Source organism: Pan paniscus, chromosome 1 (genome assembly GCF_029289425.2).
Source record: "Pan paniscus chromosome 1, NHGRI_mPanPan1-v2.0_pri, whole genome shotgun sequence".
Classification (NCBI taxonomy): domain Eukaryota; kingdom Metazoa; phylum Chordata; class Mammalia; order Primates; family Hominidae; genus Pan; species Pan paniscus.
This window is the reverse complement of record NC_073249.2, coordinates 1113258-1127693: the sequence shown is the minus strand read 5'-3', so window position 1 is coordinate 1127693 and position 14436 is coordinate 1113258. Positions and strand designations below refer to the sequence as shown.

At 38.6% G+C, this 14436-nt stretch overlaps 2 protein-coding genes across 12 annotated transcripts in view; both read left to right on the top strand.

Moving 5' to 3' along the window:
- The first annotated feature begins 171 nt into the window (after nucleotides 1–171).
- On the top strand, nucleotides 172–12742 carry LOC100991478 (olfactory receptor 2AJ1). Its single transcript, XM_057303028.2, has 2 exons — nucleotides 172–451; nucleotides 9107–12742. The coding sequence occupies exon 2, from the start codon at nucleotides 9126–9128 to the stop codon at nucleotides 10068–10070; it is 945 nt and encodes a 314-aa protein (XP_057159011.2). The 5' UTR covers nucleotides 172–451; nucleotides 9107–9125; the 3' UTR covers nucleotides 10071–12742.
- The window catches only part of LOC100989812 (olfactory receptor 2L13), a 174767-nt gene continuing 172860 nt past the window's right edge, over nucleotides 12530–14436 (top strand). For all 11 annotated transcript variants that reach the window (XM_034950494.3, XM_055117075.2, XM_055117149.2 and 8 more), the window contains exon 1: nucleotides 12530–12742. The gene's annotated coding sequence lies outside the window, so the exon portion shown is untranslated. The remainder of the gene's footprint in view (nucleotides 12743–14436) is intronic.

The window sequence follows — 14436 nt, the reverse complement described above, 5'->3', positions numbered from 1 at the left end:
AATCGCCATCATTTCTTCTACTAGTGTTCAAGATGTTGTCACATGGTTTTCCTCCTTCACACAAGGTATTGCTGCAGGTTCTCCTCACTTTTTTCTCAGGCATCCCCTAGGGACATGAGTCCTCATGGTGCCCTATGAAAGGGTGGCCGTTTTCTCTCCCACAAGCCACATGCTACAGGACTTCCAACTGGGAAGGTGTCTTTCATCCTTTTCCTTGCTCCTTTCAAATCACATATCCCCTTCTCCCTATAAACTGTCAGCTAATCGGAAGGAAATCGCTGAACTGAGTATCACCCAATGCCTCTGAGTCACTCTCAGGGACATGACATTGAAACAAACATCTGAGTAGCATGAACAGCAGCTGGACACCATGAGGGAGGAAGGGGTGTTGAGCCCAGTGTGCTAAATGTGAAAGGCCCTGCCTGGAATGTCCTGTGCGGAGCGGAACGTGGTAAGGTCAAATGTGGTGGGAGATGGATACCCCGGGAGGACTTCAGGGTCAGGTCACATAGGAAGGCGCAGGTTTTGTTCAGAGCGCGCTAGGGTACACCTGCAGTCAGCCCTTATCAGGAAGGAGCAGACGGTCCACATAAACATAAGCAGCTAAACTGTAGATTAAACATGATATTCTGACAGAGCAGATTCTGAGGGGGAGAGAGTCATCCTCTTTAAGAGAACAGGAAAGTCTCCATGGAGGGAAGATTTACATGTAAAATCTTGGGAGAATGGAAGAAATTGAAGCCCTTAGAAGTGCTGGGGAAGAGTGTTTATGTGCAAGAAATAATCCAACTTATGAAAAAGATGCAGAATAGCTCAATTTATATAAATATAAATACTTCAGCTTCACCGGAAATGAGAACTAAATGTAGGCAAATTTTATGAATTTTTTTTTAATTTAAAAGAATGTGACCTAGCAGAATGTCTGCAAATGCAAAGTTGTGGTTACAGAAAAAGGAATCTAGTGTTAGGACTGAAATGGATTTATACACGGAGAAATTTGAGGCAGGGAATTAACTTAATTGTCATTATAATTTTTGTGTTTCTATCCTATAAAAGCGGGTGCTAAATACTTTGAGTAAAACATACTGGAATTACAGTAGGTTGAAGATTCCGCCAATATAAAATCTAATAGATGCATTAAGGGTAGCAAACGATTATCACAGACTACTGTACTAGGTTTTCTATTCCCAGATCAACTCATTTGCCTTCTTCAATGATTCTTTCTCATCAATATATTTCTTCTGTAAATTCTGAACACAAAATGTGTAACATTCTAATATAATCTGCATACATACATAATGTACTAAAGTGAATTTAGTATAGAACTTTAAGATATGCCTGTAGTAGGCTTGATTTTCACATATTTATTCAATAAAGCAAATTAAATCATGCCATTTTATTTAGATAAATGAAACACCATTTAAAATCATTTGAAATAACTTAAAATAAATATAAACATTATCTTTAGCATAGAATTTTAGTTTTGATTTAAATATAAAAATTTGGAAACTCAATGTTACTTATTATATTATTTTTACTATTAAAAACTGAAAGGTAATATAAATGTAACAAGTAAGATAATAGTTGACTAAATAGTTGTACACCCAGTTGAAATTTACTACATTAACACACAATAATCCGAAGATCTTTGACTGATAGCAATGGTAAAGAGTTTCTCTGCTGCCAGTGGAGAAGTCATATAGGTTAACTTGTTATATACCCCTTATTTTGGCCTCTGAAAAGATTGTTTGTCCACCGTGGTCTTTTAACCTTGACATCGCCTTCGGATTGAATTTTCTTTCCCTCAGCATAATGCTATTGCTTTTTTGATCTCTAGGGGAAATTGGAGATTGTACATTGATGCATACAATTTGTGGCCAAATTCCTTCTACTGCAGTCTCAATGGTCTAGGGGTTACTTACAGTTCTACAACACACAAATTCCGAGTGGTACAACCAGACTTAGGTTTCCTTTGGCAGTACTGGTGTTTCAAAAACATAGCTAGCATTTATTCATTTCCATTTGAGACCACTATCAGTCAAAATCTACTGCCAAGACAGAGTTTTTAATCTCTTGATTGCTCCCAACATTAGTTAAATGTGGCTACACTGAGAATGGTTTCAACAATAGACTTTAGTGGGAACAAACTAGCTTGATTCTTTGTGACAAGCAAGATGCCCCCTGTTTTGTGCAGCGTTCTCAAGGAAAAGTGCTTGATGAGGCTTGAGCCATGGAGTCATTTCCTTGTCAGGCGCACACACCCCATATGCAGTTGATGTTTTCAGTCCTTCGAGACTTCTAAGTATTAGGCTTGGGTGATATCTATTTCATGTTTCAGACAGAGAAATATTTGATCAGCAAAGCTTATTTTCTCATCTCTGCTAACTCTAGCTTGGTTCATCTCACACTTGCTGGACTTTGCTTTGTGTTCTGTGGTAGAACAGGTAACAGAGTTAAATAGCCTGCTAACTCCCACACAAAAGACATTTCCCTAATTTCTAGAAATCATCTCAGTTTTTTTCAATCACCTGCACTATAATAAGAAAATCTTTCTCTTTTTTCTAACAGCATTAAGTGCATAATAAGAGAGAATTCAGTTCTATCATCAGTAACAGAGACCTGGTCAGTAGGGACTTCAACATTAAACAAGGATTTAAAAAGTTAATTGACACACAATTCTTGTACAAATTTATGGGGTACAGAGTAATATTTGGATACATACAAAGTTTAATGATCAAATCAGGGTTATTAGCATATTAATCACCTTAAACATTGAGGGTGTGTGTGTGTGTTTGTGTGTGTGTGTGTGTGTGTGTGTTGGGAACATTGAAAATCCTTTCTTCTAGCTATTTGAAAAGATAGAAAAAATTATCATTAACGATAATCATCCTAGAGTGCTATAGAACACTAGAACTTATTCTTCCAACATAGTTATAAATTTGTACTCATTGAGCAACTTCTCTCTCTTCTCTTTAGGCCCCCATGTTTCCCAGCCTCGAGTAAATACTATTCTACTCTCTACCTCTATGAGATCAGGTTTTTTAACCTTCTGTATATGAATGAGAACATGTAGTATACATCCTTCTGTGCCCTGGTTTATTGAACTCAACATAATGTCATCCAGGCTCATCCATGTTGCCACCAACTACAAGATTTTATTCTTTTTATGACTGAATAGTATTCCATTGTGTATACATACCACATTTTCTTTAACTATTCATTGGTTGATGAACATGTAGTTGATTCCATATCTTGGATATTGTGAACAGTGTGGCACTAAACATTGAGGTACAGATGTCCCTTCAATAGGCTAATTTCCTTTCCTTTGTATATATGCCCAGTAGTTGAATTGCTGGATCATATGATAGATCTATATTTTTAGTTTCATAGTGTTCTTTATAATAGCTATACTAATTTACATTCCCATCAACACTGTATAAGATGTCTCTTTCTCTACATCCTCACCAGCATTTGTTATTTTTTGTCTTTTTTGATAATGACCACTCTAATTGCAGTGAAATTATATGTCATTTTGGTTTTGATTTATATTTCCCTTATGATTAGTGATGTTGAACATTTTTTCAAATATTTGGCTATTTTTATGTCTTCTTCTGAGAAATGGGTATTTAGATCATTTACCTATTTTCAATTGGATTATGGGGTTTTATTTGCTATTGAGTTCCTCGCATATACTATATATTAATCTTTTGTCAGAAGAATAATTTGCAAATATTTTCTTCAATTTTGCGGGGTGTTTTTTCATTGAGTTGAATGTTTTCTCTTCTGTGCAGGTGTTTAGTTTAATATAGCCCCATTTGTGTGTTTTTATCTTGTTGCCTGTGCCCTTGAAGTCTTAGAGATAAAATCTTTTCTGAGACGGATGTTGAAGCATTTCCCTTAAAACAAGCATCATTTTTAATTTCTTCATAAGAATTAAGTGTTGATTTTGGCCAATCAGGGCAGCTTTTTTTCTTCATAAGAATTAAGTGTTGATTTTGGCCAATCAGGGCAGCTTTTGTGATTGGTGATCAACAGGAAATTGCCTGGTAGCAGACAGTCTTCGGCTCCTTAATCCCTTGAGTTTTGTCCCTATGAAGTGGTTACAGGAACATTTCAGGGACATACATCATCATATCCATATGCTAAAGAAACAGGATGGGCCTGGCACGGTGCCTCATGCCTGTAATCCTAGCACTTTGGGAGGCCAAGGCGGGCGGATCACGAGGTCAGGAGATCGAGACCATCCTGGCTAACACGGTGAAATCCCGTCTCTACTAAAAATAAAAAAAATTATCCGGGCGTGGTCATGCGCGCCTGTAGTCCCAGCTCCTCGGGAGACAGTAATTATAGGAATCCCTTAAATCAGGTGGCAGTAACCAGGAGAAGACATGTGGTCACTCACTCCGTAATGATTGTATGGAATTGAAAAGTTAGAAGGGCCAAAAAAAATGGTGAATTAAAACATCAAATGGCTGGCATAAAATGAGATTGTAAGCAGCTCAGGTTATTTGATTTCAAAGTCTTCATTTGCTCTTTCACACTCATTTTCATGTGTGCATGTGGGTGAGGAAGCCGACCTAAACATTCTCATTCAGTGTGGTGAGTTTCTTTCTCCCCAGCTTAATGAGTCAATTTTCTGGACAGTGAGTACAAAATATACTTCTGATTCACGCATTATATTGTACTTTGCTTTACATAGCTACATTCTATCATATCCTGAATCTCTCTTCTTTCATTCCTTTCCTTCCTGCCCCTCTTTTCCTCTCCCTAGCTAGCTCATTTTCTCCCTCCCCCGGTATATAACCCCTTACATGTGTATTTAAGAGACAAAAAAGAGTAAGAATATAGTAATTATAGGAATACTAATATAGTAATAATAGTAGTAGCAATAATAATCATCCTGAGTATTGACTGTGTGCCAGGCTCTATTCCCCCCCTTCACTCGGTCTGTGTGTGTGTGTGTGTGTGTGTGTGTGTGTGTGTTTGTAGTGGGGGTATTTAATGAGTCTCATCTAATATTCAAAACAACTTTATCAGGCAGGTACTGTCATGATCTTCATTTCATAGAAATTCATTTCAGACATAATTTAATGGATATTTCAGATATAATTTCATATCTGATTGGTGTTTCATGTAAGACAAAAAAATGAAATATTTTTGGGATATTGCATTTCCATTAAATTTTCCTGTTTATCTCTTCAAAGCAGTAGGGTATTGATGATATTGTTATTTGCTTAATAAAATGTTTGAGTCAATAGCGTACGAATTCCTGGGCTAGGTAACATCCATTATATTTCTATTATATCCATGTCTGCTCTAGATAAAGTAATAGTTAAATTTCATCCAGATTTAGGTTAATTTAGTATTTGAGTTTTGCCTCTCCTATGAAATTCCACTGTAGTCCAGTGAAATACCAGTGACCCCTTTTTAAAAATAGTCAGTCACTAACTCATTAAGTCTGATATTTTAAGCTTATGATAAAGCTTATCATAATTGATTTAGTGATTTTCTTTTGTCTTGTGCTTGTCTTGCAGTCAAGCATGTAATGTAAAGAAATAATGTAGGAACAAATAAATAACTACTTAATATTTGAATGTCAAGTCATGTCAATATTAGTGAACAATCGACGTCTGTATAAATCAAAATTTAAAGAAACATGTTGTATGCTTTATCAGTATAATGAGAGATCTGGTAGATAAATTAAAAAGTATTTTTTAGTTGAAATAAATCTAAATTAATGAATATGTAGTGTGTTTTAACAATCTTCTTAAATATAAAATGCTCAGAAGGATTTGAGTGTAGTGAGTCAATGAGTGAAGAGTACAAAAGGAGACTGGGGTATGATGGTGTCTGTACCTAGAATATAATTTCCAAGCAGGAGTAAATTCAATGGAACATTTGCACAGTAAACAGATAGGAACAGTTTGATTCACTAATGGGAATAAACATATGAACTCTGAAGTAGTTCCACTGACAAAATGAAACAATTTGGCTACATGTACAAATATTTGGAATAGTTGGCTAAATAATTTAAGGAGCCTAAATGATTGTTCCTAAATGAAGACATTTTTAGATATGGTAAAGTCTCACACACACATACCCACACCCAAACACACACACACACAGACATTTAATCACATACAGTTATCATTTGAAGGAAGTGTGATGTGTCTGGAAAAAAATGTGGGCTCTTCTTTTGTATTAAACTTAGTATGAAATTATGTACACGATTTATGCTGGTGTCACTCTATATTTCTTTCTCTATAATCATGACCTGCGTTTCTTCAAATCAAAGTGGCTCTTTTATGCTCAGTTTATGTGAAGTATAATGTACACTGGTTAAATTTCAGACTGACCTGCCTGACTGCTTCTTCCAAATGATAAAACTTGAAGTATATATAAAGATGTAAACAGACTTTTGGGAAACTAGGAATTTCCTAAAAATTACAGAGCCACAAAGCTGAAAAACTTAAGACAAAATCCTGAGGAGAGCATGTTCTCTGATTAATCTCCAAGCTTATAGAAAAGACATGGATGTAGAGTGTGTATTTTTCTCCAACATTTAATATTATTAACAAGGTATACTTGGAGCTAGATGGGTGATAAATGAACTTTACCTCGTCAAAGAGTTTCATGTGTGGGGAACAAGCTATAGGATAGGTGACACGTGTTTTCTCCACTTTCAAACATGGAATTGAGAACATTTCTCTTTGCATACAACGGCAGATTTCACCCAAAATTGAAATACTCCTGGGTAACATAGAGGATACACTTTCTTGAATCATTCCATCATCATGGGAGTATATTTCAGATCCCTGACTGACTGGTTAAGCCAAGAGATATGAAAAAAAGTTGCAGAAATATGAGGTGCCTCATAGTAGTGGACATACGGTGTTGGAAGTAAGATGATGAGGGAGATAAGAAATAAATTGTGGATTGCTTCCAATTTCTGAAGAAAAAATATAGGTATTATTGCATAGATGATATGAACTCTAAAAAATGTAAAAGCCAGTATGAAATACAGAGAAGGAGAATTTATGCATAGCTGAAAATATTTTTACATCAAAGACCACTAAAACAATTAACTCCTTCTCGTAAAAAGCAATTAATGAGACCTAAAATGGGCCAGAAGTCAGCTAAGGACATATGATTCAGTAGGACATGGAATTATGATAATAAAGTAAATCATTGATTAAACAAGTAAAACGAGAAGAATGATATAACTCCAGGGAGTGGGGAAAAGTTAACTTCGGATACAGGTGTGTTGATTTGAGTTGTCAGCAGTGTTTATTGATTTTGTAAATTTATTTACGATCAGCTCATGCAGGGCACCACTGCCCTGAAGTCTGAATCTCTGTGTATCATCACATTTTACAAAGCCGTGGGTCAAAACAGTCAAAACGGAAAGGAATGGCTGGGCGCGGTGGCTCACGCCTGTAATCCCAGCACTTTGGGAGGCCAAGGTGGGTGGATCATTTGAAGTCAAGAGTTCGAGACCAGCCTGACCAACATGGTGAAACCCCATTTCTAGTAAAATACAAAACTTAGCCGGGTTTGGTAGTGGCGCCTGTATTCCAAGCTACTTGGAGGCTGAGGCTCGAGAATTGCTTGACTCCAGGAGGCTGAGGTTTCAGTGAGCTGAGATCACACCACTACACTCCAGCATGGGCAACAGAGCAAGATTCTGTCTCAAAAACAAATAAACAAAACAAAACAACAACATAAAAAAGAGGCAGGACTAATTACACATACATTTATAAACTTCATTGAGGTGCTTATCTTTTCTAAATCTTCTAGGTCATAGCACGCAACTGTTGTTATTCAAGGAAATTAAAATAGGATTAAGTGATCTGTTTATTTATGAAGAATCTCAATATTCACAAAAATTAAAATAATCATTTATATATTGTCGGTGACATACTTCTGCATTTATTTTACAAAAGGGAAAATCTAAGCTCATTTTATTCGAACAAGTAGTTGTTAATAAGATGGAAAATAATTTTTTAATGTTTGTTATTTGTTTTGATGATCATAAAGCATCTTGAAAGACAGAAACCTGGACTAATGTATTTATAAATTTTATAATTTACGTATTAATATGTGAAAGTATATATGTATGTATTTATGCATATTGAGGGAAATGTTATACATACAGAAGGTGCACAAATAACTCTTATGTAAACATTTAAGTAACCACCATCAAAATATAAATAAATAATATGAACAGCTACTATCCCACATATAGAATCAATATATTATACTTCAATTTCAACAAGTTAACCAAACAGGTAAATATGAAATACAACCTTAAAGACACATTGTTGATGTTGACTAGATGATACTTCTATTTTTTACATTTAAAATATAGTGTTTCAAATTATAAACATATTGAGTTTTGTGACAATATTTCATTACTTATTATTTTGGAAATTCTTAGAATTATACATTTTATTTTCTATAAGTTTAATCTAAATAATAAATGCAATAGACAGAAAGATAAGTTCCACAGTTCATTCATTTCATTCAAATATTCAACATTCTTGAGTAACTGCTATGCACTAGGCTCTGTTCCAGGCAGTTGGTTATACCAGTGAACAGAACAAGGATCTCTCATTGTGAAGTAAAAATTCTGGCATAGAATGAAAATAAACAGTAAATATAACCAGTGTGTTTATTATTTAATGTACTAGAAGGTGAAAAGTGACATGCAAACATGTGAAAATGGAGCAGAGCAAGGAGGACCAGGAAATTAGGGTTTAAGTGGGAGCCCTACAATTTTTTAAAGGGTGTGCAAGGGTAGGCCTCCTTGAGAAAGTGACATTTGAGAAAAGAGTAGATTTGAGTAAATTATGTGGAATTAATTAAGATTATGAGACTCAAGATGGAGCCAAGGGCCCACTCAATATACTGAATATCATCGATTATTTGAAGAAAGAAATGCCCAGCTTGTAAAACATGCCCACTCCAAAAACTGGCTAAGAGTCTTTTGATGTTGATTACAAAACATGCATCACTAACTCTCATTTTATTATGCAGGTATATTATTGTTAGATTAAGATTTACACTAATATTTTTTCTTTATTATTAATTCATTATTTCTTTTTAGGTTAAAAAATAGAGAATTCATGATGGGCCATCAGAATCACACTTTCAGCAGTGATTTCTTACTTTTGGGATTGTTCTCTTCTTCCCCAACAAGTGTGGTCTTCTTCTCATTTTTATTTGTCATTTTCATTATGAGTGTAACAGAAAATACGCTCATGATCCTCCTCATTCGCAGTGACTCCCGACTCCACACTCCAGTGTATTTTCTGCTCAGCCATCTCTCCTTTATGGATATCTTGCATGTTTCCAACATCGTTCCCAAAATGGTCACTAACTTTCTGTCAGGCAGCAGAACTATTTCATTTGCAGGTTGTGGGTTCCAGGTATTTCTGTCCCTCACCCTCCTGGGTGGTGAGTGCCTTCTCCTGGCTGCAATGTCCTGTGATCGCTATGTGGCTATCTGTCACCCGCTGCGCTATCCGATTCTTATGAAGGAGTATGCCAGCGCTCTCATGGCTGGAGGCTCCTGGCTCATTGGGGTTTTCAACTCCACAGTCCACACAGCTTATGCACTGCAGTTTCCCTTCTGTGGCTCTAGGGCAATTGATCACTTCTTCTGTGAAGTCCCTGCCATGTTAAAGTTGTCCTGTGCAGACACGACACGCTATGAACGAGGGGTTTGTGTAAGTGCTGTGATCTTCCTGCTGATCCCTTTCTCCTTGATCTCTGCTTCTTATGGCCAAATTATTCTTACTGTCCTCCAGATGAAATCATCAGAGGCAAGGAAAAAGTCATTTTCCACTTGTTCCTTCCACATGATTGTGGTCACGATGTACTATGGGCCATTCATTTTTACATATATGAGACCTAAATCATACCACACTCCAGGCCAGGATAAGTTCCTGGCAATATTCTATACGATCCTCACGCCCACACTCAACCCTTTCATCTACAGCTTTAGGAATAAAGATGTTCTGGCGGCCATGAAAAATATGCTCAAAAGTAACTTTCTACATAAAAAATGAATAGGAAAATTCCTGAATGTGTGTTCTATTTCTATGTTAAACGCCTGAAGGATGCTCACGAGAGGTTTCCTAGAAAGAAATCAAAGCTTCTATCTTACCACATATAAGAAGTGAATATTTCAGAAACATTGTTAATAATAAACAATAGTATGTGTTTGTGTTGTAAACACGTACCTCTAAAAATGTAGTGTTCCTTCTATGGTACCAATTATAATCATGCAACAGTTACAGGAAGTAGAAGTTACCCAAGGCGTCCTATTCCCTAACACCAAAATTGTAAGACTTATGAGAATATCCTTAAAAATACAATCACACATCCATTGTATAAAAGACAAATCTATGTTTATTTTTATAAAATTTTGTTAAATTATATTGCTAACAATCACATCAAAAATTCACAAATTCCATATGAAATCATTATTCTTTGCCTGGTTTGTCAACACCTTTGTTTAGTAAAATTTTATAGATACACATATATATGCACACACGCATATATACGTACACACATATATACAGATATAAGTTGTGTTAAAATTGAATTACTCATCCTATGCTAGAAGCAACTATACAATATTAGATAGGAATATCATAAAAATTGCCTTATTTCATTTTATACATATAGGATGATGTTTTACAAACTCTTCTAGCAATTTATCCTAATAGTTATTTCAAAGAAGATAATAAATATTTCTATTGAGAATTCATTTAATTTTTTCCTTTTTTTTTTTTTTTTTTTTTTACAAACACTAAGACACACTTTGTAAGTTTAAAACGTATGGGCCAGGCGCGGTGGCTCACGCCTGTAATCCCAACACTTTCGGAGGCCTAGGTGGGCGGATCACGAGGTCAGCAGATCGAGACCATCCTGGCTAACATGGTGCAACCCCATCTCTACTAAAAATACAAAAAAATTAGCCGGGCGTGGTAGCGGGCGGCTGCAGTCCCAGCTACTCAGGAGGCTGAGGCAGGAGAATGGCGTGAACCCGGGAGGCGGAGCTTGCAGTGAGCCAAGATCACGCCGCTGCCCTCCAGCCTGGGAGACAGAGCGAGACTCCATCTCAAAAAAACAAACAAACAAAAAACGAAACAAAAACAAAAACAAAAAACACGTATGAACAGCTTGAGTCAAATCTGCCTTCTGGCAGCTGGGCATCAAGTCTGCTCCCCCGCAGGCTCCTGCCTTCCTTCACATTGTACTGCTCATTGGGTTGTTCTCGCCCTGGGACCTGGTGGTAGGGGCTGGAGAATGGGGATTGGGCAGCCCAGTTCCGCTCTCCTCATGCAGTGTCCTGCGCCTGTCATCTGCTTGGGTTGTGGCTTGTGTGGAAGGACGACGACTGAGGTTGCCAGGCCAGCAAAGAGGGGGTGCAGAAGAGTCTCAGCCAGAGTGATGTGCTGGGCAGCGTCCAATTTTACCACCCTCCGCATCAGCTCAAACAGCTGCACGTGCTCCAGAGAGTCTTGGAGCATGTCACTCTTCAGACGTTTGCAGTTCTTCACATATGGGCTGTCAGAGCTGTTCTCATCCCAAACTAGGCCCCATTTGTAGAAATATTTCTGCTTCTTGGTACAGGAGATCACGCATAATGGGATGGGCCGTAGGGTCTTCAACATCACCAGGCGCTCTTGGTTTTCACAGGTCTGGAAGAGTGTGAAACCTGGTAGTACTTAAAGAGAAGGTAGCCCATGCCCTGGACATGGCAGGGGCGTGTCCAGCCCAGATCAAGGATCAGTTCAGGCAGGCGACAGTGACCGTGGTCACCATGGCGGTGTGATGCTCACGGTCAGAGGTGGCATTGGGGAAGTCAGCCACTCGGACGCTGGTGCTCCTCATTGACTTCTCATCGCTCCTGTGCTTGCTGTAGACAGTGTTTAACTCAGAATCCACATGCAGGATGTTCTCGGTTTTCAGGTGTGCGTGGGTCAGCCGGTTCTCGTGCAGAAATCTAAGAGTGTGGCAGAGCTGGTGGGCCATGTGCCAGACATGTGGGAGGGGAATGGCTGGATGTTATTATCCTTCGGGAACTCAAGGGTTTTCCTGCCCAGGAGCTCAAAGGTGATATGCATGGACCGTGGAGGGTGAACCAGTCACACCCCAAGACGCACAGCAGCTGGTTCTCTTAGTCCTTCTCGTTTATTTTTTTCGAGAGCGTTGATTTTTGGCGGTACCGCCTCCCGGTGCTTGCCTACATTGCAGATGACCCTCCGGCAACCCGAGACGTCCTTCTGGCAGGGTCCAAGCACTCACCCCCTTGCCACAGGCGCCTTGGCCCAGGTTCCCACTTGTCTTTGTTGCTCTTGGGGCCGATCACCGACCCGGCCACCAGGTGGCGCCTGTTTATCATCTTCCGCACCTGCGCCCTGGGCTAACTCGCGGGGCTCCTGGAGGACGCGCTCCTTCAGGACCCGCTGCGGCCACCAGGGGGAGCCCGTTTATCATCTTCCGCACCCGCGCCCCGGGCTCACTCGCTGGGGCTGCCGGAGGACGCGCTGCTGCGAGACCAGCTGCGGCGTCTTTGGCAGTGGTGGGCGTGCTTGCGGGTCCGGGAGGGCCCCTCTCCCGCGACCGCCGACCACGATGAGAGCGTGAAGACCCTCTCGAAAGGAAGGGCTCTGCTCTACACACTGGTGTCTCCTGCGGAAGGGCAGCTGGGCACGCCTTCCAGACCGAGGTATGGGGCGAGAGGCCCCCTGGGGACGGGGTGGTTACCGCAGTCTCCCTTCTTGCTCCCGACTGTCAGGCCTCCTCCTCTCCCATCAGCAGCTCAGGGATGGGGCTGGCTCTGGGGCCTCCTCTACCATCAACCCCTCAGCTACGGGGCTGGTTCAGGGGACTCCTCCTCTCCCATCAGCAGCTCAGGGATGGGGCTGGCTCTGGGGCCTCCTCTACCATCAACCCCTCAGCTACGGGGCTGGTTCAGGGGACTCCTCCTCTCCCATCAGCAGCTCAGGGATGGGGCTGGCTCAGGGGCCTCCTCTCCCAGGCTCAGCTGCCGCTCGGACCCACTCCCCTGAGCGCCTCTCCCCTAAATAATGTTATTCATAGCAAAAACTAGAAAAACACATTTTAATGAAATAAATGTTCGGGTTAATTTTATTATAGCATGTTAACTAAATGTTTTATACTATAGAAATAAATATTTAACAAAATATGAAGATATATATGAAACTTTAATGAAAAATGATTATTTAGCCTTTCACAATTGGAAAATGAAAAACAATAGTAATAAATGTTAACCATATTTTGGTGAATTGGACATCATAACATATTGTAGGCATACATGAAATATGGTACAAACATTTTAAAAAGAACATTGTGGCAATATATATTAAGGACCTTAAACTATGAAATTATCTTCTAATAATACAACTATTTAATGTTCATAATTTAGACATAAAATAAGCAATTATTATATATTAATATCATTTTTTCCCTGACAATTGAGTTTTTTTACTTGATTCCAGTCCTGTAACAGTCTCCTATCCCTGGTGTGCTAAGGAGTTTTATTTCAGTAGAGAATGAGTAAAATTACTAATATAATGATATATAAAAATGTATTGCTAAGAGAAGTTCAAAATTGACTGGAAGTGCTAATGTTAATATTAGATGCATCAGGTGCTGTATTTTTTTAAAGCCTGCTTTTACAACTCATAATAATACCTAATGTGGACCCAAAAGCAGCATGAAATCAGAGACAGTAAAAATCCGAATAGCAAGATATTATTGTAAGCAAGAGAAAGTCATTCTGCTGAACAGATCTGAGGATGATATAGAAGTTTAGAAGTCAGAATTCATAGATTTACGAATTTCCAGATTAAAATACAAAAATAATCTGTGATAGGGCTAAAAAAACATTTTTTTCCTATTGGGGATATAGAAACAGAAAAGCGTATCACAATCTAAAGACATGCATTTGTAGTGGTGCGTGTTCAGATACCTGGGTATTGTGGTGGAGATACACATAGTCTTTTGAACATTCCGTTGTCGGTCGCTGGTAGCTGGATATGTCCTTTAAACTTTTGTGGCAATTCATTTGAGAAGAAATGCAGCTTTTTCTATTGAGGAGTTCTTATGCTATAAGTAAAGGATGCAAGACATTAATTAGACAAAATAAGGTAAAATTTTGTATTCGCTTAGAGAGTTTAAGAGGCTATTAGCCACTAGGCTCTATAGTGCCTAAGTAAATAGATTCTGCTTAATAAACTGCTACCTGGCTTAGTAAGTAAACAAATTGAAACTTATTTTAGGAAAGAAATACATATTCTTATATCTACATCAGATTCTGTTATGCAGAAACATTACAGGGTGAATGAGGAGTTAATGTAAGCAGCATCATATTTTTGCTCATTCCTTTCTCTATGATTT